The sequence below is a fragment of the Erinaceus europaeus genome, chromosome 11 (assembly GCF_950295315.1).
Source record: "Erinaceus europaeus chromosome 11, mEriEur2.1, whole genome shotgun sequence".
Taxonomy (NCBI): domain Eukaryota; kingdom Metazoa; phylum Chordata; class Mammalia; order Eulipotyphla; family Erinaceidae; genus Erinaceus; species Erinaceus europaeus.
In genome coordinates this window covers 55,592,154-55,619,500 of record NC_080172.1, presented here as the reverse complement: position 1 = coordinate 55,619,500, position 27,347 = coordinate 55,592,154, and the positions used below count along the sequence as shown (strand labels likewise).

At 43.4% G+C, this 27,347-nt stretch overlaps 1 protein-coding gene and 1 long non-coding RNA gene across 2 annotated transcripts; one reads left to right on the top strand and one right to left on the bottom strand.

Annotated features, from left to right (window-relative positions):
• LOC103123996 (histone H2B type 2-F) lies at positions 1–27,033 on the bottom strand. The gene is made up of 2 exons (XM_007534679.2): positions 26,080–27,033; positions 1–131 (listed from the first exon to the last, which is right to left on the bottom strand). Exons 1-2 carry the CDS (start codon positions 26,454–26,456, stop codon positions 77–79), a joined length of 432 nt encoding a protein of 143 aa, XP_007534741.2. The 5' UTR covers positions 26,457–27,033; the 3' UTR covers positions 1–76.
• On the top strand, positions 8,820–19,664 carry LOC132541376 (uncharacterized). Its single transcript, XR_009552575.1, has 2 exons — positions 8,820–9,428; positions 19,079–19,664. It is a non-coding gene; the product is annotated as an uncharacterized LOC132541376 (long non-coding RNA).
• Positions 27,034–27,347: the final 314 nt, after the last annotated feature.

Sequence of the window (27,347 nt, the reverse complement as noted above, 5' to 3'; positions counted from 1 at the left end):
TACCAGATTCTAAATGCCAAAAGGGAAGATTCCGGCTTTTACTGGTGTGAGGCAGTCACAGATAATGGAAAGGTCCTTAAGCGCAGCCTGGAGCTGGACCTGCAAGTGCTTGGTGAGTGATGGCAACTGACCTGCACAAAGGAAAATGTTGCCTTTTCTCATTTGGGGCTGATATCTGTTCAAGGGCATTTCATGACCCAGCTAGGAAAAGCTCATGATGGACCTTCCCACTCTTGGTTCAGAACTTCTCTGTACAGTCTGAGAGGTGGTGCAATGGATAAAGTGCTGGACCCTCAAGCATGAGGTTCTGAGTTTGATTTCTGGCAATGCATATTCCAGAGTAGTTCTTTCATACATAAACCCAAAAAAAAAGCAGGCCTAGTTCACCACTTGCGAAGTGACCCCCCCCCCCCTGCAGATGGGGAGCTGGGGCTTGAAACAGGTTCCTTACTCCCACCTTTGCGCTTTGCACCATGTGTGCTTTACCTCCCGGCTACCGCCCAGCCCCCTAGAACAAAGATTTCTTAAGATAAATGTTTATGCTCAACCCAAATCCATTTCAAGCATTAAATGACATTGAGATGGCAGTTGTCATTGAGCTTTGTCAATAAGTTCACCTCAGCAGTTAAACTCTTGTGAGGAGCCTGTACCCTTTCCGTTGACCATACTGCTCAGTTAGAGCCACTCTGCGGCTTCTACTCCCCAGGGGCCAGTCATGTCATATTAGTTCTCTTTCGCCTTCTCTTCCAAATATAACACAGTTGATACCCATGCTTTCTTTCTCTCTGAAAGACTAATTAGTTAGTTAATAATCAGTGAGATATAGAGAGAAGCAGAACATCACTCTGACAGATGTGATTCTAGGGATCAAACTCGGAGCCTCATGTTTGAGAGTGCAATGTTTAATCTACTGCATCAGCTCCTGGACCCTTCTCTTTTCCTCTTCTCTTTTCCTTTCTTTTCTCTTCCTTTCTCTTTTCCTTTTCCTTTCCTCTCCATTCTTTTCTCAGCTCTGGCTATTGATAGCGCTGGGGCTCAAACCTGGGAACTCTCAAAAAATGCAAGTCTCTTGTGTTACCACTATCTAAAGAGTATCTGCCTTTTTTTTTTTTCTGGTTTGTTTCAGACCTCCAGTCACAAATTACTGTCGGACTTCATGTCCTTTCCCACCTGGCACCAGCAACAATGTACCTGGTGAGTACTGTTTTCTACATAATAATACATAAGGATCTGCAGAAGAAGAAAAAGCAAAATTTAGACATATCTTTGGAGTCTGGTCATGAGAAGAAAGCAACTTCCTGTAATCAAAAAGATAAACATTTAGAAGAAGAGTCACAATGTCAGGATGAGGAAGGACACCCGCAAGAGAGTACACCCCAGAAGGTGCCCCAGGAGGAAGCAAAACCCAGTGAGTGCCCATGATGGAGACAGACTCCGCTCTCTTCTCCCTGTATAAATGCTAGGGCTAAAACACTCAAAAGCTGAAAGACAAGAACTGGTGACTAACTTTTAAGTTGAACAACAAAATGTCCTGATTTCAATGAACAGAAACTTGAAAATCTGGCAATTGGGATGGTTTGAAATTAGATCTTCTCTAAAGAAATCTTTAAAAACTTGAAAGTTAACCCTGGAAGTGACTCAATGCATACAGCACACACCTGGTCATGTGAGAGGCCTTGGATCACATCTCCTGCACCAAGTGGGAGCACCGAGCACTGAGCACTGAAGACAGTGACTAGGGGAACTCCAAGTGTATCTGAGGCATTTCTCCCTCAATATAGAGTAGCAATTGGTCTGGATGTGGGCAAGTAGTGTGCTTACATACCACATTTAAAACTAAAACTTGCAAGTCAGGTCTAGTCTAATCATGCTTTTAGGTAGTTTGAGCAAATATTTTGGGGACCAGAATGAGAAGGTGAAGGCTTGTGCACAAAAGATTATGACATACATCTACATAGAGAATGAGACCGTGGAGGGGAAAAAGAAAGAGAAGATATGAAGGAGATTTGTAGGAATAATGTCAACTAAGAGAAGGATGTGTGAGTTCCAAATGACTTTTGAGAAACAGAAAGGAATCCTAAGGATGGTTCCACCATACTGAGTTGTCAGTCAAGTCATATTTTCTGTTTTTCTAAAGTCATATTTTGTACACAAAATGTATCATGACTTCTCTGACAACCCAATAGTTTCTTTCCTTTAGCATACTAACAGGGAATGTGTCCACATGTTTTACAGAGACACGAGTAAGTAACTAACCATGAGAAATGGGGACTTTTTTTTTTCTTTTGCCTTTTCTTTGAGGCTTTCTTTAATTATGTATCCTGCTTGTCCATCCTATATCTTCTACTATATCTTCTAGAAAGGCAGACTGTGATTGCTATTTTCCTTAACAGATTACACTAGAGTTGGGGAAAATATCAATAAAACAAACAAACAAACAAAAAAGCCAAAAGAAAACTTCAGGTGAGGAGTGTTGGTGAAAACATAAAACCCCAGCTCTGAGCCAGTAAAATAGTTTACTGATTTGCTATGAGCATGGCCTGGGTTTGAGTTCAGTGCCTACTACATTGAAGGAAGATTTGGTCAGTGCTGTAGGTCTACTTCATTCTCTCCTTCTCTGTCTCTGTCTGAAAAAAGGACAAGAAAAGAAAGGAAACAGAAACAAAAAGCAAACAAAAAAGCTAGCTCTTACTGCAGAGATCTGTTTTTGATTTTCTGGATGATTATTAATTGGTTTAAGGATGTGCTGTTATTCCACTTGAACTCTAGTTTGGAGGCAAACTTTCTTTCTGTTGCTTTATGACACAGCTGAGATGAAACTAAAGTATGTAAGATTATCCTAAAAGTTTAGGAGAAACCTGAGGTGTCACTGCAGTGAAGCCATCCAAAGCCAAAGCAGAGAGAAGCTTCTTCCTCCCACTCTTCTCCATGATCTTCCTCTCCAGATCTGCTTGGGCCTGGGTCTTTGTCACAATCATTTCATTAAAGTACATAAATGCTTAAATAACTGAGTCTACCAGTGTCTTATCTGAAAAGTCTGAACTCTACTCTGTGCCACAGGCTTATAATTCTCTTGAGAACATGTTCTCAGAGTCCCCTGAGTCATCCTGCTTGCTTGTGTGCCAAACCTGGACTTGGGTTCACTCAGACTGTCCCCAAGTGGGTGCACAGAGCTCTAATGTCTCCAAAAGGGCTTGAGGTGCATTCTTGCTGGATCCTGCCCCTTTATCAAATGACTTGTTTATCTATTTTATTTCTTGTCACCAGGGCTTCACTGTTCCAGGATGACTTTTTCAGACAAAAAGACAGAGATAGAGGCTGAGAGACATAGGGAGAAAGGGAAAGAAACCACTGCTCAGAATCTTCCTGTATGGGCTGGGACTACGTGTGATGCACATAGCAAAGCTGGTCCACTATCTAGGTGAGAAGCTTTGCTGGTTCTGCTTCCCAATTTTTATTCCATACAGTTTTAAAAGCATAGAGAAATTACTTGATCTTGTTGGGGAGAGAAGTCCAAAAGACCCTAAATTCTTCTTTGCTTTGCTTTGCTTTGTCATCCTCCACCTTTCAAGAGAACCTGTCTATGTGGGCTGAGGGTGGTTAACTCCATTTAGGGACCATGGGGAGGAAAAATAAAGATACTTAGGGTTTGCTGTAGAGATGAATTAACAAGTCCTCCAGTCCCACACCTTACTTCAAAGTTTATTCTTCTTCCTGTTTGTTTTCTCCCACTAAATCCACTTTTGTTTCAGAGGTTGCAGATTGAAAATTGACAATCTTTAGAGAGTAGTATGGAAAACTATACCAACTTGCAAAATATTAGGTAGTGAATGTATGTTATCACTCATTTATTCTTTTTTTTTTTTTTGCCTCCAAAGTTACTGTTGGGGCTTGGTGCTAGCACTACAAATCTACTACCTCTGGCAGCCATTTTTTTCCATTTTATTGGATAGGACAGATAGACATTGAGAGAGGAGGGGGAGACAGAGGAAGAGAGAAAGTTAGACACCTGCAGACCTGCTTTACATCTTGTGAAATGCGTCCCTGCAGGTGGGAATCTGGGGCTCAACTACAGATCTTTGTGCGGGTCCTTGTGCTGTGTACTATATGCATTTAACTGGGTGCACCACTGCCCAGCCTACTGTGACTCACTTGTACACCAAAAGAAATGATCTTCTGGGGGGAGTCGGGCAGTAGCACAGCAGGTTAAGCACATGTGGCGTAAAGCTCAAGGACCAGTATAAAGATCCCAGTTCGAGCCCCCTGCTCCCCACCTGAAGGAGAGTCACTTCACAAGTGGTGAAGCAAGTCTATAGGTGTCTGTCTTTCTCTCCCCCCCCTCTGTCTTTCCCTCCTCTCTCCATTTTTCTCTGTCCTATCCAATAATGATGACATCAATAACAACAATAATAACTACAACAGTAAAACAACAAGGGCAACAAAAGGGAATAAATAAATATTTAAAAAAAATTTTTTAATGATCTTCTGGCCTGGGAGGTGGTGCAATGGATAAAGCATTGGACTCTGAAGCATGAGGTCTTAAGTTTCTTCCCTGGTATTTTATATACCAGAGTGATGTTTTGATTCTCTATTCCTCTTGCAAATATAAAAATAATAATAATAATAATCCCAGGGGCTGAATGGTGATGCACATGGTTGAACGTACACATTACACGGCTCAAGGACTTGGATTCGAGTCCCTGGTCCCCACTTGCAGAGGGAAACTTCAGGAGTGGTCCCGCAGTGCTTCAGATGTCTCTCTTTCTCTCTCTCCTCCCCCATCCTTCCCTCACCCTCCATAATTTCTGTCTGTATCTAAAATAAGTAAATAAAATGTTTATCAAAATACCCCAATTTAGACAATATCAGATTTGTGAACACTAGCAAATGCCTGAATGGTTGATCTAGGAGTTAAGAGAAAAAAAAACCAGAAGCTAAGAACAAAAGAATCTATGATAATAACAATGCAAATCACTTTCATGCCTGAAGCCCTGAAGTCCCAGATTCAATCCCTGTCACCACCATAAGCCAGTGCTGAGCAGTGCTCTGGTGAAAGAAAGGAAAGACAGACCAACAGACAATAATAACTGTGGTAAAAAGATGCAGATGAACAAATGAAAGTGGGCATAAAGTGTGAAGATGTTTGTAGTACTTGTAACCAGAGACCATCCCCCAGGGATGAGGAACTATGAGGGATGGACACACAAACGGAATGGTCTTAGTAAAATAGCAGAGATTGCGAGTACAACCAGCAGCACCAACCCCCACTTACCAAGACTGCTTTTGTCACTGGATATGCCAACCAGTAGCCGCAGAGACCAATGTTTAGACTCTTATACCACTAGAGTTGGAGACTTGTAGGTCACTTGGTATCAAACTAAATTGTGTTTGCTATCAAACCAAGTCATGTTTGGTATGAAACCAAGATTGGGCCCTTCCATCCTGGAGGGACCTACAGGGGTTTGTTTTCTGTTTTGTTTTGCTTTGTTTTTTGCCTCTAGGGTTATCGCTGGAGCTCAGTGTGGCACTACAGATCTACGGCTCCTGGAGGCCATCCCCCCCTCTTTTTTTTCCTCCTCCATTTTTATTGAACAGGTCAGAGAGAAATTGAGAGAGGAAGGGTAGATAGAGAGGGAGAGAGAAAGACAGACACCTGCAGACATGTTTCACCACTTGTGAAGCTTCTCCTCTGTAGGTGGTGGTTGTGGGGGTCCTTCAATCTAGATCCTTATGCAGGTAGTCGTGCTTCGTGTTATATATGTTTAACCTGCTGTGCTACCACCTGGCCCCCTCTTTGGTCAACTTTTTAAAAATATTTTTTATTATCTTTATTTATTTATTGGACAGAGATACCCAGAAATTGAGAGGAAGCCGAAGGTAGAGAGGGAGAGCCAAAGAGACATTTGCAACCCTGCTTCACCACTTGTGAAGCTTTCCCCCTGCAGGTGGGAACTGTGGGTTTGAACCTGAGTCCTTGCACACTGTAACATGTGCACTCAACCAGGTGTCAACTTGGAGACAGAGAAACAAAGGGAAAGAAGGAAACATACCACAGCGCTAAAGCTTCCCCCAATGTGGTGGGGGCTGAGTTCAGACCTGGGCCACACACATTACAAAGCAGGTGCCCTGCCAGGTAAGCTGAATGTGTTCCTCTCACAGGGTCTCAGCACCACCATCCAAGGGCTTATTGAGGGTCTGGTCTGAGGGAAACGTGTGCCAGATGGTATTTCCTGGGCACCAATGCCACAGAACCGACAGTGACCTTGAGGTCTGCTGGGTTGGACCACACACCACATCGCCCAGAAGCCACAGGCCTTACAAGAAGGTTTCCTGCTGAAGAGCAACAGAAAAATGTGGCCAAGTCTGCTCCTCCAGGGTGACATGGGTGCTTCATATCCCAATAAGGACAAGTCCGTGTTGAGCACAGCAGGGTGGATGAGTAATCCCACTTACCACTGCTCTGAGAGGCCCCTTGCACTCCCCATTATTCAGTTGGCTAAAGCATTAATGGAATAACTACATCAAACCTTCTCAATATTTACAAAAATTTGAATTGTCCACCTATTATCTCTCTTTGGCTTTATCAGACGTAGTTACCACAAGGACCCCACTCCAATATTCAGCCCTAGCCGACAATATTTTTCTGGCAAAGGAATCTCTTAAATTCATTATTCATGACCCCTGGCATAACAGATGGGCCACTAGAGTCACTGGAAAACTTTATTATAGTGTGACTTCTAATTCTCTTACTGCTGATATTTTCATCTCTCAACAGTCTCTGCCTCTAGAGAAGTTCATACCTGAATTTCTCTTGGCAGGTCCTTTCTGTTTTGCGCAAGCCCTTGAATTGGCCATGGGGACGCCAGTGGCTTACCTCTGTTGCGAGTCCACCCACGTGAATACCAGCAGCCCCTTGAGTGTGTGTGTGTGTGTGTGTGTGTGTGTGTAGTGACTTGTGCTTCCGACTAGGGTGGGGTAATACCCTAGACTCCAAATGAAATGTAATTTTACTCAGGAATGCAACATGTTTCCTGAAGAATAACCCAAAACTGCTGCCTGCATACTTGGTGTTCCTTGTATCTGGGGAACAGTGGTCAAGAAGATGAGTCACCATCTTAACAGGGACCACTGATCCTGATGAGTAAGAACATGGTGAAGGCAGAGAGGAGTGTGTGCAGAGCCTAGGTAAGCCATTTGGGTGACTTTTTTTTTTCAATTTTGCTCCCCCCCTTTGTTGCCCTTGTTGTTTTATTGTTGTTGTAACTGATGTTGTTGTTGCATAGGACAGAGAGAAATGGAGAGAGGAGTGGAAGACAGAGAGGGGGAGAGAAAGATAGACACCTGCAGACCTGCTTCACCGCCTGTGAAGCGACTCCCCTGCAGGTGGGGAGCCAGGGGATTGAACCAGGATTTTAATGTGGGTCCTTACACTTCACGCCATGTGCACTTAACCTGCTGTGCTACCAACCAACCCCCTGGGTGACTCTTTTTACTTTCAAGCCCAACTGGGACCTGAAACAGGCACAGCAACTACAGAAGTAGACAGATTTGGTGACCAGATTCTCAGGTCTCTTGGTGGAAATGGGGATCTGGGTAATGCTTTCAGGGCAGAAGTCTCTGAGGCAATAGGTGGCAACTGTGATGCTGGAGCCAAGGGCTGCCAGGAAGCAATTTGACCCATTAATTTCACTCCTTTACAGTTTCTTTTGGGAGGAAAACCTGCTAGGATTCTGAAAGCAGTTTCCAAAACATATGGAGCAGTGGCTACAGGTGGCACAAGAATGGATTGAGATGATCTGCCTGAATCCCCTTTTCGGGACCTGAGTGACCCAGAAGTGGCACAGTTAATAAAGTATTGGGCTTACAAACATGGGGTCTTGAGTTCAATCTCTGGTGTCACATGTACTAGAGTGACACTCTGGTTCTCTCTCTCACACACAAATAAATAAATAGTAATTTTTTTCTTTAAAGAATTTGAGCTGGGTGGGAGTAGATAGCATAATGGTTATGCAAGGAGACTCTCAAGTCTGAGGCTTCCAAGTCACAGGTTCAGTCACCTGCACCACCATAAGCCAGAGCTGATCAGTGCTCTGGTAAAAAGAGAGAGAGAGAGTAAGGGAGAGAGAGAGAAAGAGGAAAAGGGAGAGAGAGAAAGAGAGAGAATGTTAAAACAACAAAAATAATAAACAAACAAACAAGAACTTTAGCTGCTGTGGAAGTTCATCAGTGTGGCCCTCAGCTATTAGTTAGCCTGTCAAGTCCTGCGTCAGCTGCCTCCTTCAGAGATCCCAATCTTCTGGAGCTCCTCCTAGCCTCCCTCTAACAGAAGCCATTTTAGCCCAAGGCAGCCACTCTTGTGAGCAGTACTAGCTACAGACCTCAGAGGTGGCCTAGGCTATGTCAGTCCTTCACTACAGACTGATTTATTCTTATTCAATCCAATTATTTTCACAGGGTCATATGCCAAATTCTACTTCAGCATCTGCCTCCAGAGAGTTCAACACAAGGAATTTGTATTTCACTGCAACAATTTATAATTTTTTTGGACTCTCATAAGACATTTTGGGGCCAGGTGGTGGTGCACCTGGGGTTGAATGCACACACCATCATGTGCAAGGACCTGGGCTCAAGCCCCCACTCCCCACCTGCAGGAGGAAGCTAAACAACCAGTAAAGCAATGCAGCAAGACTCTCTCTCTCTCTCTCTCTCTCTCTCTCTCTCTGTCTCCCAGGTGCACCACCATTCAGCTTCTGATGTGCAAGATCTTTAAATCTGATGAATAGCTCCATTTTTTTGCCTTCATTTCCTTTGTTAGAAATATAGAAAATATGTCCAAAGCTAGAATATAGTGTCTATAGTTTCTTCTACATATTTAATAGTTTTGGGTGTTACATCCAGGTCTTTAATTTGTTTTGAATTAATTTTTGTATATACAGCTAAAGAATGTTGCATTTTTATTATTTTGCATTGGTTATTCAGTTTCTCCAACACTATTTCTTAAAGATTTAAATGTTTGAATGTGGTTTTCTCTTTTCATCTATTTTTTTTCCACTTCTTCTCCTCTCAATTCACAAAGGAAAAGCATATTCTCACCTATCCAAAATCATGGTATATTATCATGGGGATTCAAATATCTCTAGAGGTACCAAAGAGACAAAGGTGCTATAAATCAGAGGTGAGATTTTGTGTCTTTTCCTATCTAATACTTGTGGGTATCAGGAGTTATGTTAGGTATTAGAATGAATCTGTTGACTAATGTTGAGATGTTCAGAGTTGTAATATATTATAGAAAGATAGGGCAAAATTTGTGGCATTTTTCATCTTAAAGATCTTGTTTTTATTATATGCAAATACTTGACTCTTGAAGAAGAGTTCTACAAGAATAAGGCATGGCCCAGGAAGTTTATGGGAAATAAAGCCTTGAACTTGTGAGTATGAGGTCCATATGTCAGTGGTATTCTGGTCCCCTTCCCACCATCTCTCTCTCTCTCTCTCTCTCTCGCTCTCTCTCATAAATAAGTAAATCTTGGAGAGAAAAAAAGAAAAGAAAACACCTAAGAGCAAGGCAAAGAGAGTACAAATAGAGTTCTACTTTCAATTTGTTGGTCAGAAATAGTTACATAGATCCTTGGCACAACAAAAAAAGTTGCAAAATTCTACAATAAGCATAAGGGAAGCATGAAGCTAAAAATATTGTGAGATTGCAGAAAAAAATATTGTGAGACTGCAGATATATTACCACAAAGAGTTTTTAAAAATACGTTTAAAATGCTAGGAAATAACAGCTCCCTGCATGTTCACCATCTTAGTTTACCACCTTATTTTTCACCATTTTAGTTGAAACGGATTTATCTGTTTCTCAACAGCATATTCTGCATGATTTCAAGAAGATACAAGTTATCTGATTTTTTAAAAGAGTTGTTTTATTTATCTCATGAGATAAAGATAGGAAGATAGAAGTCAAAGCAGCACTCCACCACACTTCAGTGGTTAGAACCCTAGTACCGATTAGGTCAACCGAACCGAGGCTCTTGGAATTCATTGCTTTGGAGCGTGTCCTGAGGAAGGCCTCGAGCGCCACCTGGTGGTCATCCATGCACGTTGCGCGGGCACCACAGGCACAAGGTGACAGGTTCCCTCAGTCTACAATTGGATCGACCTTCCAGTGGTGCATCCTATGAGTACCCATTCATTGGGGAAACTGACGATCCTTCCTAGCCGACTGAATCCACATGGATCCCAGTCACTTTCAAAGCCATTTACTGGCTACGGAAGAAGGGCAAACGCTAGAAGAAGAAGTCTACAATTTACCCTTCTCTAATGCCTCTAATGTTTGCTTTCTCCGCCCCCCCCCTAAAAAAAGAGAGAGAGGGATGGAAAGAAGAAAGGAAGGGAGGGAGGAAGGGAGGGAGGAAAGGGAAGGGCAGGGCAGGGCAGGGCAAGGCAAGGCAGAAAGAAAAAAGAAAAAGAAGGAAAAAAGTCCTGAGGGGCCAAGAAACGAGCTCTAGAAAGGGTCTCCGTCAACAGCCGTGGGCAGGGAGAGAACAAAGTGTCGTGCGTGTTCCATTCTCCCAGACCAACTACCCTCCACCCCAAGTTCCAACGTAATTGTCAACTTGGGATCAATGGTTATTAGAATGGGGTTCTCTACTGGGCCGGGTCTGCAGCTGCGGGAAGACTACCTGGTGAAAGGCCTCGCCCAACAAACAGAGCAGCTACACAGGCCTGACATAGGCCGGTCTAGGAGGACTCACTCGTGGTTTTGCAGTCTCCCTAGCAGCCTGATGCAGAGCAGCCTTGGGGACCCGGGACCTAGGACCCAGCAATGCTGACCTGCCCCAGGAAAAGGATGCCAGTGGAGGTAGTGACACAGGGAGGGTGGAGAATATGAGACCGCTGTCAGGTCAGGCCTAGGAGATCTTTCGGCTGGTGCCACCACAACCAGAGAAGCATCAGAATGGTGGGTAGGGAGCCCCCAGCTTTTAAATTCCATTCAGCAACTTTTGAGAAAATGGCATAATTAAACTCGATGACACTTGACATTACCCAGGCCAAACTCACTTCCTCATTTGCACTACTTTCTGGACCTATTGTCTAAAGTTGTTGTTCTTAATACCACACCATTTCTCATCCTCCCTTGCAACTCCGGCAAGCAATACTTCAGCTAGACTGAAAAATCTCTGGTCTAATCTCATTGCTTTGGCTGATTTAGTGATTAAAGGGAAACTGTTACCGTTATTTAAACTGGGCTAATTATTGATAAGAGCAATTTAAAGAGCATTATGGGAGAAAGGAACAAAAGGAAAGTGGAGGAGAAAATCTCAGTGGAGGGCTGGGCTGTGGCACACCTGGTTGAATGCACATATTATAATGTATAAGGACCAGGGTTCAAGCTCCTGGTCCCCACCTGGAGGGGAAAAACTTGAAAAGAGGTGCAGTGTTGCAAGTATCTTTCTTTCTCTCTTCCTCTCTATCTCTCCCTTCCCTCAAATTTTGTCTAAAAAAGTAATAAACCCCCCAACCCAACCAAACCAAACCCAAACAACAATAACAACAACTGAAATGGGAAAACCAGCAGATGGAGAATGAAAAGGGGAGGGGAAACCTGCATGGTTTGTGGCAGGCCTCCACTCCCTAACTCCCATATGCTGAGAGGGAACCATCACAGTTTATAGCAGGCTTCCACTTACACATTCCCATGCCCTTGACTGTTCTCACTCATGCCCCAGTTTAAAGTCCCTGCTGCTCTTGCTTCTGTCCAATATGCTTGCACTGTGAATCCTAAACAGCAGGCCCACCTTTGCGAAGTCAATAAGTAGCCTGAGCCAACCAAGCAGTCAGTTCAGATTTGAGTACAAATCCACTGCTTAATAAAGCATATTCCTTGCTCTCCATGTGGTTCTCAATCTCAATTTTTGGCCCAATCAGAACTGTAACACTTTCGGGTCTTCAGTGAGATCTAGTTGCAGCTCCATGTGGACCAGTCTAGGACTCCAGAGTTGGAGGGAGTCTGTCCTTTTCAGGAATCAAGAAACGGGCACCTGATTAGTATTCTGGGACTCTTTCCACAACATATGTGTCCCTTCCACAATGAGCCAGCCCTGTGTTCAGAGTGAGAAAGCAAGAGACCTATACAACAAGAATCCTCTCAGGGTAAGGTAAGGTCCCCAAGGAAATTTTAAGTTAGTGATGTCCACTGGGTTTGATCACTATGACAGCCAAGTTGTACAACTAAATGCTGAAGGCCAGGTTGTGAAGCCCAGAAAAGTTATCTCAGTTAGGAATTTAAAAAGGGAAATGTTTTAACCTCTGGTGTGTGAGTGACTGTGTGTGCATGTTAGGGTTCCATCACTCCACAACTACAGAACTTGAGTAGACTCCAACCTGCAGTTCCTTGAGCTGTGGTTCACCTAAACAAGGATTCATGGCCCTCTGGGATGCAACCAAAGCCGGTTTTATACAGCTACCCCTAAGCTAAGATGCCTTTAAGGTCCCATGAAGGTTCTGAATAGACAAGTTCCTGAGTGGAGTGAGAACTTCTCGGAGTTCAGGCTCACCCCAATCCTGTGTACCACTGTTCATGGACATAGGCACATATAAAACAGGAACCTCCCAATTCAAGAGTTACCTAACCATTTTTAGGGATGATGCTGAGATATTACAAGCTAGGTTACAATGGAGACTATGGTGTCCAAATGAAGCCAAAGAAACTACATGTCCTGTGTGAATTAAAATGGCCCTCTTTTGAGATAGAGTAGCACCCAAGACATCTTAACAATTGCCTGAATCAGAAACATATGCTTGGATGATCTAGGACATCCAGATCAGTTTCCTTACATTGACACTTGGTATAGCCTTGCGCCATACCCTCCTGGCTAGCTCTGCTTCCATGTTAAAAACGACCCCAGTAACCAAGGGACCATGCTTCTAGCATCTTGCTCAGGCTGGCCTCCCCAGTCCCTGAAGAAGAAAGACCCACATCTTCCGATCCTGTCTGAGACCAGAACATAAGATTTCTTGCCCCTGCCTTACATTGTACATCCTATAGTACTACCTTAGCCATCGCTTACTCCTCTGCCATCTGCAACAGCTGACCCAGACACTCCTAGTTCATCTACAATGACTTGCACCACTGACAGAAACCCAACTTTGCTGCTAACACCATTGCTTCCTGCTCTCTCTCGGCACTGCTGTCATCACTTTCTCTGGCAGCTGCCTCACCTTAATCCACCTTCATACAGACTCCTTTGAGTAACCGACAAGGCAGATACCCCTTCATTCCAGACACTGTTGTAATTTCATCGGAGCCATGGTGTCCTTCTCCCTCAGTTTTCCCACTGAGGGTCCAGGCCAGCCAAATAGTGCTCCAACCAAATGACTTCTTTATGCAAGGGACTCCATGCTCATCTACTACCCTCCTCAACCAATGGTCTTCTGAAATGGCACCACCACACTCCATCATACAATGAGTGAAAATCTTCAGGTCATGATTCATCTCCTGGAGTCCATAATACAGACACATTAGCCAAGCTAGGATGACTGCCAGCACATTTATGACTTCTGCTAGAGACTGGCTCCAAACATGATCTCCAAGAAGATTAATAGACCCTAAGTCTTGGGCTCAATGGGTATTCCCAGAACAGAGGCCAAATTGGGATCCCAACACAGCTGAAAGACAAGCCATCCTGGATTTGGTGAAAGAAGCCATGCTTCAGGGGACCCAGGAAGGAGCCCAGCAAGCTATAAACTTTTAACCAAGGTAGCCAATGTCCTCCAGAGAAAAGATAAAAGCCAAGGAGACTCTTACAAGAGACTGTGTGAAGCTTGCTGGATCTACACACCTTTTTATCCAGAAGTTCCTGAGCACAGATTCATGGTTAACTCAGCTTTTGTGTCCTACTCAGATATCTGGCAGGAAATACAGGAATTAGAAGGCTTCAGAGGCATGAATATCTCACAGCTCCTAGACATTGCTTCTAAGATAGTTGCTGACTGTGAGATCAAGGTAAAGAAAGAAACACACAGGCAAATGAGACAAAAGCAATAGTAATGGTGTTAGCCTTGGTAAAGGCACAGGGCCCACCAGCGCAAGGGAGTGACAACAGAGATAATCACAGGAATAAGAGACCTCACCTAAGACTAGTGTGCCTACAGTAAAGAAAAGGGACATTGGCTCAGTGCAACCAGTCATCACGGTGCCGGACTTGACTAGACACAGTCTGACCAAACTGATCACATCTGGTTATCTGTCTGAGAACTAGCGCTGTTCTTAGGATAACCAGATGTGCAGGCTGGCCCTGAGGAAGACATGTTTAAAGCAGAACATGTTTTGTTTTCTGCCAGGGCTGAAAACAACTATTGTATTCACTGTCAAATGTAAAACATTAATCCTCCAATAAAGGGAAAAAATGGAAAAAAAAAAAAAAGAAAGAAAGAAAAGGGACATTGGAAGAAAGAATTTCTTTAACAGGGACAATTCCAGACATGCAGGAGGACCCGTAGTGAGATGTCAGACATACTAGTGGTAACCTGGGATATCAAGAAAGATCACTCTAGCTCAGACTGAGACTAAGAACAAGACAGGCCAGGATCATTTCTCTTCAGCCCCCAAGAGCTCTTGATCTCAGTGAAATTGGGGGGGCCAACTTCATCCTCAATTCTGGAGAGGTCCTCTTGGCCATAAACACCCCTCAACAAAACAGACAGTGACTATATTCAGGGACAGGGGTGCTGGTCTAGCTTCACAGGTAGGAGACAGACAACCAGGAACTCATGGCTGAGCTGGGAAGCAGTATCTCGTTTATTAATCAGATACATAGCCTTTTATGCATCTCTTCACCGGAAGTGACAAGTGAAAGGAAAATGACTAGGAGAGGGGGTGGAGCAAAAAAAGAGCTCGAACAGAACATAGAAAGCTTCCATCTCTCCCCTTCTCTGTCTTCCCCTCCTCTCTCCATTTCTCTCTGTCATATACAACAACAATGATAGTGTCGGGCATTAAACCAGCTCCCCCTGCTCCATTGCTGATAGTATGGCCTATTTACATAATCATTGTTTTGCCTGATCTATCTTCTTTCTACAAGACCCACCCTACCTGCAGGGTATATTAATCCCACCAATTAAAACCGTCCCAACAGTTGCTAAGGACGCTTCCACCTTCCTAGCATGCCTTTTGCCTCTCTCCACTCCCTTTCCTAGCCATCTCCGTTCCCGACTTGCCACTTCCAGTTTTATCCCATAAAACCCACTTCTGTTCCCAATTTCACTCTTTTTTCTCTCCCACATCCTGACCTGGAGAAGGGCTAGTGTGCAGAGTGGGAGGTGGCCATTGCAGTTTGGTGCCAAGTGGCTTAACCCACTGTGCTCACACACGACTCTGGAGCATTCCATGTGAATAAAGAATTGTATTACCATGCCGCCACGAGTTCCTGGATCCTCTCTCCTGCCCACAACACTAGCCGGGAATGACAGCAATGGCAACAACAACAATAATAACAACAATGGTACACAAACAACAAGGACAACAAAGAGTAAAAAACAGCCTTCAGGAACAGTGGATTTGTAGTGCAGGCACTGAGCTCCAGCAATAATCCTGGGGGCAAAAAAAAATTTTTAAATTTCAAAAATTTAAAAATTAAAATTTGATTTTCATATAGCTTTCACACCTAATGTCTAGAATGAAATAAATGTATATTTGATTACAAAAAAAAAAAAAAGAAAGAAAGCTTCCATCTAACCAGTGGGGATTAAACCAATACCCTGCAGGCAGGGCGGGACCCACGTAAAACAGTGATTATGTAAATAGAACACATCGTAAGTAATACAAGCGAACCTAATGTGATGATCAAAACATAAGGTCTTATAAACAGAATTTAGAAGCTTACCAACACAGGGGGAAGACCCAGGCTTTTCATTTGTGCAAGGCCTGGGACTGTGTATTGGGAGGACAGAGAATTCAGAATTGATTCTTCTGTATCCCTAACTGCCCAGCCCTGCTGCTGGAGAGAGACATCCTGACTAAAATCAGAACCCATACTGAGTTTGGCACTGAAGAAAGGGATTCCCAGGCTAATGATGGTTGAGATAATCCCAGAAGAGTGGTGTTTTCAGTCATGCAAATAGCACCACAAAGACCAGGCATTATTGACTGATTTCATCCATGACTATCTACACAGGTGGGCTGAGCCCTGATAAGTCAGATTGACAACCAGACATCTGCAGATAGTGGTAGAGCTGAATCCTGGGCCACGCCAGTACAAGCAAGGTAGTACCTGATACCATGAGCAGCTTGTTTGGGAATCTAACACATATAAAAAGCTGAGTCCTGCCAGGGTGCAGGTAGAGGTCCTGTCACTATGGAACACTCCCTTTCTACCAGTAAAGAAGCCCCATTAGTAGTATTATTAGCCAATGCAAGACCTAAGACTAATAAATGAAGCTACCATGACTATCCACCCAGTGGTGCCGAACCCATACACTTTTCTGGGTCTTCTGGTTGGTTTACCTGCTTCGCCTTGAAAGAAGTGTCATCTGTCTAAGATTGGCAGAGACAAGTTAAGATCTCTTTGCCTTTGAGTGGAATAGACTTCCCTAGGTCTACAAAAATTCACAGACTATTTTTGGAGAAACTAGCTAGAGACTTAGAGAACTGTCAGCTACCTGACTGTGATACTACAATATGTAAATAATCATCTCCTGACTGTATCCTCATGGGAACTGTGTGAGAATAGAGAACAAGAGAATAGAGAAATTGAAGTTCCTGTAGGAATGTGACTACCAGTTGTCAAAGTCAGAGGCCCAGCTGTGCAAGCCCTAGGTTACCTACTTAGAGTATCAAGTTAGTGAGAGGCAGCACCAATTGAAACAAGAAATACAGAAGATTATCTGTGACATGACAATACCCAAAACAAAGAAGAACATTTGTCAATTCCTTGGAGTGGCTGGATTCTGCTGCATCTGGATTCCAGAATTTGCTGAAATAGGAAAACCTCTACATCAGGTCACAGGGGGACTCAGAAAAAGATGTGCTTTGATTAAGTCCAAAAGAAACCACTTTCCAAGAATTGAAACAAAGACTTGTAATTGCCCTAGCCCTTGGACTCTCTGACATCTCAAAACCTTCTACTTTGCTCCTGTGTGAAAAAGATGGGCTAGAATTGGGCATACTAACTCTGCAAGTGGGGCCCTGGAATGGGCCTATGACATATTTATCCAAAAGACAAGATCTGGTTGCTACCAGATAGGCCCCATGTTTATGGTCTCTAGTCACCATGGCTGTGCTAGTGGAGGAAGCAGACAAACTGATGTTGGGACAAGAGTTGACAGGAAAAGCATCACACCAAGTGACCTCCCTCCTAATGGAAGTAGCAGCAAAATGGCACTCAGGAGAGAGTCACTCAGTACCAAGCCTAGTTTTTTGAGAACCCCCAACTGTTCCTTTCTACTATATAGACATCTACCTACCTACCAGAACAGGAGAGAGAACCCTCACATGACTGTGAAGAGATTATTGACAAGGCCTACTCATCTAGATCAGAATTAAGAGATCAACCCCTACAAAATTCATAGAATTCATTGATAGGAGCAGCTATCTCCATCAAGGGAGGCTATATACTGAGTACTCAGTAACCACCCATAATAAAGTAACTGGAGTTGCTCCCACCCAACATCATTTTCAGCTCAAGGTGCTGAGATAAAAGCCCTGATCATAGCTCTTGAGCTGGGGAAAGGAAAGAAGATTAACATCTACATGGACTCTAAGTATGCCTTCACCATCATAAATTAATGTGTATGGCCAACTTAAAAATCACCAGCAAACATCCTGATTGCTCAGCTGCTCTCCCAACCCTAAAGTGCCTGCAATCTACCTCCAGAAATATATACATTGTGAAGCTTGTGATCAAACCTTGTATGGTAACCTTTTACTTGTGATCAAATAGTCTGTAGGTCAAAATGTGACTATACATTGTGTTGTTCTGTGTTTGGGTTAATAATTACCTCACCACCCCCCCAGCAATGAGTATATTTGCCTACCTTTTCCCCCAATAAATGAGTTGTCCTACTGAGGCTCTCCCAAAGCTGACTGCTTGTCTCTCTGAGCACTTTGCCATGCGGAGCTACCCCAGAACTCCCAGGGGGCCGCTCTGACCCTTCGCCACCGCTGGCCAGGGGTGTGGGGGTCCTGGAGCGAGCCTACAGTAGACAGTGTGACTGGCACTTGGACAGTTATAGGAAGATCCTACCAGGCATGTGCTGGATGGCATTCCTATTATCACAACCCCCTTAAGATATTTGGTTGTGAAGAAGGGAAATGTCAAAACCAGGATCAGTACACTAGATCAGGATTGTTCTGTCAGGGTGACAACAGGGGAGTTCACTATGCCTATTCACAGGATGGGAGAGCTTGCCAGTTTTAATTTAATTTAATTTAATTTTTTTGCCTCCAGGGTTATCGCTGGGGCTCAGTTCCTGCACTATGAATCCACAGTCCTGGAGGCTATTTTTTTCCCTTTTATTGCCCTTGTTGTTTATTGTTGTTATTATTGTTGTTGTTTTTATTGCTGTTGTTGTTGTTGGATAAGACAGAAATAAATTGAGAGAGAAGGGGAAGACAGAGAGGCAGAGAGAAAGACATACACCTGCAGACCTGCTTCACTGCTTATGAAGTGACCTCTCTGCAGGTAGGGAGCCAAAGGCTCGAACCAGGATCCTTAATGCTGGTCCTTGCACAGCGCCATGTTTGCTTAACTCGCTGCACTACCACCCAGCCCTCAAGCTTGCCAGTTTTAGCCAAAGGATTCAGAGACATGGCATTCATGTAATCTACCCAGGTTGGGGAAATTGAAATAAAAGAAAGAGAATGATAAGGCAAAGAAAGAGTTAACTAACCAAACTCTTGTAGGAAGCCCTGATGTACAGAAGATAAGTCCCAGACCTGTGTGGCAGGATTGCACAAGACCTTGAGAAGGTCTCCCCCATTCACATGGTATATCTTATCGTGCCCATGTCCAAGGCAGCCACTGAATGCTATAGGATCCTGGTGATGTTCCAGTAAATCTTGAAACTAACTTCCCCGCAGGAAAAAACAACAGTAACCAAGATAACCAGATCCTGAGCAATGAATTGAAGATTTCCACACACCCCCCAAGCTTGCTGCATCTGCTTCTGTGATAACACTTTCTGCTCTCAGCCCACAGCCCCCTCTAGAAGCTTTGACTTTCCCTTTGATTGGAGCCCAGAATTCTTTTTTTTTTTTTTATCTAAGAAAGAATAAATTAACAAAACCATAGGGTAGGAGGAGTACAACTCCACACAATTCCCACCACCCAATCTCCATATCCCATCCCCTCCCCTGATAGCTTTCCCATTCTCTATCCCTCTGGGAGTATGGACCCAGGGTCATTGTGGGTTGCAGAAGGTGGAAGGTCTGGCTTCTGTAATTGCTTCCCCACTGAACAGAATTCTTTTAAGATCATGAGCTCTTTCTGTGGCCCATTAGCATCAACAAACTGTGTTCTTGATGACAGAAGACCTAGTGAGGGTTGTATTGTTATGTGGAAAACTGAGAAATGCTATGTCATGTACAAACTATTGTATTTACTATCAAATGTAAAACATTAATCCCCCAATAAAGGAAAACAATAATAAACTGTGTTCTCCTCACATTCCTGGAGTGTCTCTTGAATTCTTGAATCTCTGCTGAGGGTAAATGTTGCTCCTGTAACATTTTTTTTTAATATATATTTATTTTATTTATTTATTCCCTTTCGTTGCCCTTGTTGTTTTACTGTTGTTATTATTGTTGTCGTTGTTGTTGGATAGGACAGAGAGAAATGGAGAGAGGAGGCAGAAGACAGAGAGAGGGAGAGAAAGATAGACACCTGCAGACCTGCTTCACCGCTTGTGAAGCGACTCCCCTGCAGGTGGGGAGTGGGGGCTCGAACTGGGATCCTTACACCAGTCCTTGTTTTTGTGTTGCGCCACCTGCGCTTAACCTGCTGCGCTACAGCCCAACTCCCGTAACATTTTTTTTGTAACAAGATGACAGGAGAGCAAGGTCAGGAGCAAACTGCAAAAATAATGAGTATATCCCAGGCACCCTCCAATCAAGACTCCATCTGACCCCAAGGGGGACATTAGATGGAGATTTGCCTTGGTGATCAAAAAGTTAAAGTGGGCAGAAATCAGCCCAACTAGTCTGATTAGCATTCAAAGACTGACCCAATGTAGGCCGAGGCCACTTTGGGTGGTGGCTGCACTCAACCTAGTGGGCAAGTCAGGAACCCCAGAGTTCAGTCTGGGCTGGAACCCATACTCACCTTAGGCTTGGTTAATGCCACCCATCACATGCTCAGACTGGCCAGTGTCATCCTAATGAAGGATGGTTTGGATGCATATTGCTCCTGGATCAATTCAATTCTTAGAGGTCCCTGTTCATGCGCCAAACTCCAGTAGTCAGGTACAGAGTCAGAAAAACCGGATATTCATCCCCTGTGAAATCTTGGGGGAATTCTGTCATGCTTGAAAGAAAAGAGAGACTCAGGAATTGGGGCAGAATGTTACAATACCACTATTATGATTATGGAGGTAGTTGCAGCTTCCCCAGGGAGTTTCTTGGTCTCCTCAGAAGGGATCTTCCAGTATAGATCCCAGAAAGGGGGGTACTTACATTAAAGTGACCCTTGTGCCAGACCTTACCCTCCTTACTTCCTCTGAAGCAAAGAGAATGTACTAGATGAAGCAAGGGCACCATAGCTGCTGAGTCCTGATGGCTATACTGTTAGTAGCCTTACTGGAAGTGGCCAGTGCCACAGCAAGAACAATGGGTTATCCTTAGCATCCTTAGTGGGCAAATAGAGAAGGACTTCAAAGATGTAATGAATACAGTAACCTTACTACAAGGCCAAGTAGATTCTCTTTTGGAAATAATTATACAGAACCAGAAAAGTTTAGACATACTAGCTCAAGCTTTTGAGGGGAGCAATGTTGCTATTATGCCAATAAATCAGGAGTTGTCAGAGGTACTATAGAACAGCTACAAGAAAGATTGGAAACAAGGAGGAAGATTAGGGCTGGGATGGGATGGTGGGACCAGGTCACAAACTGGTCTCCATGGCTGGCTGCCATATTGGGATCTCTTATAGTGCTAATGATGGCTTTAATATTTGGGCCTTGTGTCATCAGCCTGCTGGTCAGATTCATGACATGTCAGTTGGAGGCAGCCAAGAGAATACCAACTGCTTCAATTGACAGATCTCACCACCTTAGAAGATTCTCCAGGTACTAGAAGAGGAGGGAATGAAGGGGGAAGCCCAGCAATTGAGGAATGAGGGGAGGGAGGAACTGCAGCAGTTTGTGGGGTCTCTGCTCAGTGCCTGCACTAAGAATCCTCTGCTCTTTCAGCGTGTGTGTGTGTGTGTGTGTGTGTGTGTGTGTGTGTGTGTGTGTTGATAGGACAGAGAGAAATAGAGAGAGGAGGGGAATATAGAGAGGGAGAGAGAAAGATAGACTCCCACAGAACTGCTTCACCACTTGTGAAGCAACCCCCTTCCCTGAAGGTGGGGAGCCAGGGGCTCAAACCAGGATCCTTGTGCAGGTTTTTGTGCTTAGTACTGTTTGCTTGTGCTTAACCCAGTGTTGTCACCCCCTCTCCCTGTCCCCTGCTTCACTTCTATACAATCCTCTTGTACAATGTATCCTGAATGCCCACCCCCTTTGCAAAGCCAGTAAATATCCTAAGCCAGACTGGGTACTAACCCATTGTACCTGCCAGCACTGTAAACCATACTCCTTGTCCTCCACGCTATTCTTAGACTCATTTTTTGGCTCAATAGGAGCTGTAGCACCTTGTTGTAACAGAAGTATTCAAAACTACCACTCCTAGAGCAATTTTCTAGTGTTCTGTAGACAAGTAGATAGTCATCAAACTTTCATTGAGCAGTTATTTTATAATAAGTTCTGGAAGATTGAATGTGTGTGTGTGTGCATGTGTGAGTGCTCACACTCGCACGTGGGCATGGGTGGAAGCATCCTACTCTCTAGTAGAAAAAAAGAAAAAGAAAATGTAAAAACAATGAAAAAGAAACTTTAGGGCAACGTTAAACAATCCACAAAAACTATGTTAACTTGTGAATTCCTTTGTGCAAAGAGCAAAGCCTTCAGAGTACAACAGAGAAGACATCCTTGTGGACTAGAATGGGCTGGAAGTGCTTCTCAGCATGAGATTTGAGCAAAAGTTTAAAAATCTGGTAGGTTGGTGGGCTTTGAATAGGTTGTAAACAAGTGAAAGTGCTAGAGCTCAGAAATAGGACCAAAATACAAAGGAAGACAAATTAAAGATGCATTATAAACAATGAGTAGAACATTTTAGCTAAACTGGAGGACTGAGGGAAACAAATTAAAGAAGATATGTTGTGCTCAGGGGTTAGAAGGCCTTTAGTTTCAAGTAAAGGAGTTGGGGTTTAATCATTTAGTTAGTGTGCCACTAACATAACTTTTGATTAGGTATGCCAGTTGACAATGCTTTAACAACTACAAAAGATGTTAGAGGGCTGACAGCTCACTTGGATAATAGTTCATTGCTTTGTCATGTGACATGTTTGAGCCTGGCCCCTATCACAGTTGTAGTCTATCTACTTGTACTATCTACTTCTCTGTCTCTCTACCTCTCTCTTTATCAAAAAGATGTGAGACTTAGTTGGATTTTGGTGGTAAGGGAAAATTCCTCTATGTTTCAGGTTCTTTTCTGGCTGGCTGAGTAATCAGAACAGCACCAGAAGAAAGAAACTAGTTTAATAATGTACAGATGGGGAAATCTATACAGATGATGAAGATGCCTATTTAGGTTGAGGTACCAAGAGTTTAAATCCTAAGGGATGAGGTAGGGGCTTAGGTCAATCAAGAAAAGAGGGCAGGGGAGTTTAAGTAGACGGGAGAGATGACATTATGCTTATTTATTTATTTATATTATTTCGTTTTAAAATTTATTAGATATAGACAGAAATTGAGAGAGAAGGGAGTGATAGAGGGAGAGAAAGAGAGACTTCCTACAGCACTGCTTTACCCTTGTAAAGCTTCCCTCTGCAGGTGAGGACTGGGGGATTGAACCAAGTCATTGCACATTGTTAACATGTGCATTCAACCCTGTGTGCCAACGCCTTGGCCCTATTTATTTATTTTTTTTTTTTTTTTTTTTATAAATTGTAGACATCTTTTTTTTTTTTAAATATTTTATTTTATTTATTCCCTTTTGTTGCCCTTGTTGTTTTATTGTTGTAGTTATTGTTGTTGTTGTCGTCGTTGTTGGATAGGACAGAGAGAAATGGAGAGAGGAGGGGAAGACAGAGAGGAGGAGAGAAAGAGAGACACCTGCACACCTGCTTCACCGCCTGTGAAGTGACCCCCTGCAGGTGGGGAGCCGGGTTCGAACTGGGATCCTTATGCCGGTCCTTGTGCTTAGCGCCACCTGCGCTTAACCCGCTGCGCTACAGCCCGACTCCCTACCCTATTTATTTTTTATGAGGAAAATACAGAGAGAAAGACCAGAGCTCTGCTCAGCCCTAGCTTATGTTGATGCTGGGAATTGAACCTGAGACCCTTGGTGCCTCAGGCACGAAAGTCTTTTTGAAAAAACATTATGCTATCTTCCCAGTCTGATATTATGTTTACTCTACAAATAAAGATAAGTTTCTCTACAGAGGGGATACTTCTACAGATAACCCCGTAGCTGGGTAATACTCTCAAATCTTCACTCCTCATTTCTGTGGGTATCAAGGGTGACTGCTTCTCTGACTAGGTGACGTGCAAGAGCTTCTCCTTTTCCTCCAGGGACTCCGTTGACCTAGGTTCAATACAGTCCAGATGCCAGAATGGGGTATTGTGGAAAGGTTCCTTGGTGGGGGAATAGGGGGAGGGGGACACTTATTTGTGCTCCTTCAACTGTAGAACTATTTTGAGTTCAACAAATTCTGTCATGTTCCTAGTGTCTATGAGAAAACTAATAGGAAAAAAGTAAACGATTGGCATGATGACTCCCTGTTAGCAACTAGGAAAGATGACCACTTACCTTCTCACTGATTTGTACTTCTTGACAACATTCACTATTCCCCCCAACAGATAGATGATCAGGAAAGAAATAGGAAGACTGATTTCTGAGGGTCACAAAGCCCCCACTTTATAGCATTGTTTGAGGTCCTTGTCAACCAGAAAAAAAAAAAAAAAAAAACTCAAACAAAATGCTCCCCTGCTCAATACTTTAAAACTCTTCTATGCAGTCCAGTGAAATAGCCCACTGCAGAATAGTTCACTGCTTTGCCATGTGCACAACTCAGGTTTGAGTCCGGTCCCCACCCCACTGTATTGAAGGAAGCTTTGGTGCTGTAATTGCTTTTACTCTAACTCTAAAAATAGATAGATAGATAGACAGACAGACACATGCTAGAACTCCCCTATGCTGTCCTAGATAGGAACATACTTGGAACTGCCCCTGGTTATGGATTCTGGGTCATGACCATTATTCCTAAATCCATCCTTCCTTCCTTCCTTCCTTCCTTCCTCCCTTCCTTCCTTCCTTCCTTCTTACTTATATATATATATATAGAGAGAGAGAGAGAGAGAGACAAGGCAGAGAGAGAGAGGAAATGATCACAGCACTAAAGCTTTCTTCCATGCAGTGTGTTGAGGGGGGAAGGGGAGCAGGTGTGAACCTGGGTTGCACACTTAGCATAGCAGGACCCTACACAAGTGAGCTCTATCACCAGCTCACAAACACACACACTGATGATTTGTTTACTGACAAAGTTAGCCTCAGGGAGAAGAAAGCCCCTTGGACTTTGAAATCCCAGAAGAGGTGACTAGTTAAACTGGATAGAACACAGATCATGCTGACCTCACTAGCAGAGTAATTTTCCTACCATAAAATGTACTGGATATGATTACTTTTCTTTCACTGAAGATGATAGATTTTCAGTTGAGTCATCTTTCCCTGGCTTCTTATCTGGTAATCATCAGGAAAAGATGACTCAGAGAATCTTCATTTCCCAGTGATATTATATGCAGCATATTTTATGCAATTGTTCATTGAATGTAGATGTGAACTCATTCATTATAGATTAGTAAAGTTAATTTTAAGCACAAGGTTGTCATGTAAACTATTCCCCCAAATTAACCAAGAATGATTTAATTTCAAAGCTGACTATCAAGTGAATTGGAAACTAAGATTTCCCTGTTGCCTCAAGGGTATCTTTTGTTTGGAAAACACTATCTGCCTTTGTCAGGGTTAATGATGAGTTATGTAAATTTTGCACTGATGTCTTTAAAAATTCATGCTGTGTGTTTACTATAGCCCAAAACAAAACATGGTAGGTCTCCCTGTTTGCTTTGTTTGAATGAAAAAATTGTTAAAGAGCTATGAAACTGTTTGTACCAGGTCTTGGTTCCGCAAAAATAAATACAACTGAGAACACTAATCACCATCTCTCCAGATTTCCCCTCCAGCCTATCTGGAAGCTTCAGGAGAGGCAGCTGGTTTGGCAGGCAACAAAGTGAATCTGAACACCAAGAAAATTTGTTACAGAGAAAGATCATGGCTGGGGAGACAGTTCTTATGCAAAAAAAAAAAAAAAAAAGCCTTTCATGCTTAGCACCGAAGTTCCACGCTCAATTCCTACCACCACCATAAACCAGAGCACAGTGCTCTGGTTTCTACATCTTTCCCCTTTCATAACAAACTTATTTAGAGGGGTCAGAACAGCTTTGACCTCATCTGTGGTTCTGCCTCACAGAAGCGGGCTGTACCTAAATTCACACTGAAGTCAGTGGAGGCGAACGAGAGCGAAAGTCTGGTGGTCTTACCACCAGGTGGCACTATCAAAAATACTAGTGATCCAACAGAATTAAAGAAATTTTCTAAGACAGCTATGCTCACCACTAAGCCACCAACGCCCAAAGCAATCTTTATTACAGCCCCCACCCTAGCTGTAAAGTATGGCACCAGATAGTGTACACAGCAGCTTTTCTCGACACCTGAGGTGGCTCTGAAAAGAGCCTTTGGTGGGTAAAGTAGCTTTTCAAGTCCCTTACTTGGAGCTGGTGTACTTGGTGACGGCTTTGGTGCCCTCGGACACGGCGTGCTTGGCCAGCTCCCCAGGCAGCAGCAGGCGCACGGCCGTCTGGATCTCCCGAGAGGTGATGGTGGAGCGCTTGTTGTAGTGCGCCAGGCGGGACGCCTCGCCCGCGATGCGCTCAAAAATATCATTTACGAAAGAATTCATGATCCCCATGGCTTTAGATGAGATACCGGTGTCGGGATGCACCTGTTTCAGGACCTTGTACACGTACACAGAGTAGCTCTCTTTGCGGCTGCGTTTGCGCTTCTTGCCGTCCTTCTTCTGTACTTTAGTTACAGCTTTCTTGGAGCCCTTCTTCGGAGCAGGAGCAGATTTCGCTGGGTCCGGCATTTTGGTAGCAAAACCAAACAGGAGGAAACCAAAAGTGTTGAAACAGGGTTCGCTCTGCGCTGTTTATAGAGCTCACATGCAAATGAAGGCTCTTCTAGTGCCAGAATCTTATTGGTTAATTCTTATATTTACGTCAAAGGGGTGGGGCCTACGTAAATATCAGGTGCTGCTGGCACTTCCTTAGTGGTCATTAGAATTGAATCTTAACAGCCAATCAAATGGTCTTATTGCATACTAGCTAATTACGTAAAAATGAGGTTCAACTCTAGGGTTATTATAGCTGTTTTCATCTGTAGTTTTATGCATGAGACCTAAAACCAACAAATGTAGCTTTATAATATTTTTTGTATAGTCTTTTAAAAAATGAACTTATTTTTACTTTCTGTACATCTTGTGGAAGTTTGGTTTTGGAACAATACTTACGCATTTTAAGATTACTAGGTGTTTATCCATAAAAATCTTTTCGAATTGTGCCTGTATTAGTTGAGAAATTGATTTATATACGCTATCAAACACAGTATAGTGAAAAGGTTTTAGTTATTGTCCCCATCTCTCCTCCGGACCTAACATCTTCCAACACAGGCAGCTGTTTCTTCCCCCCCCTCCCCCCCCACTTACAAAACTCCGATTAAGGACTTCAGGATTAACATTCGATTTATTGTAATAACCATATAACGAAGTTGAATGCCTCCATTAGCTATTGGATAACGGTAGTAGGCCCCTAAATTCGTTTTGCATACTAGCAGTTTGGAACATGACACTATTGACAGACCACGGCCTTGCAGGCTTCACCCAAAAAACTAATGTGTCTTCGCCCTTCCTTGTTGGGGCTTGACAGCACTTTTCCATGCCCCTCTGCCCAAAACTCGAGCAGCTGATATGGACGTTAAA

Coding starts and splice junctions, on each gene's coding strand:
- LOC103123996 (XM_007534679.2), bottom strand. CDS start 26,456: ATGCCGGACCCAGCGAAATCTGCTCCTGCTCCGAAGAAGGGCTCCAAG. Junction 132..26,079: donor ACCAAGTACACCAGCTCCAA/GTAAGGGACTTG, acceptor TCCTTTGTGCAG/GTCAGTTGCCATCACTCACC.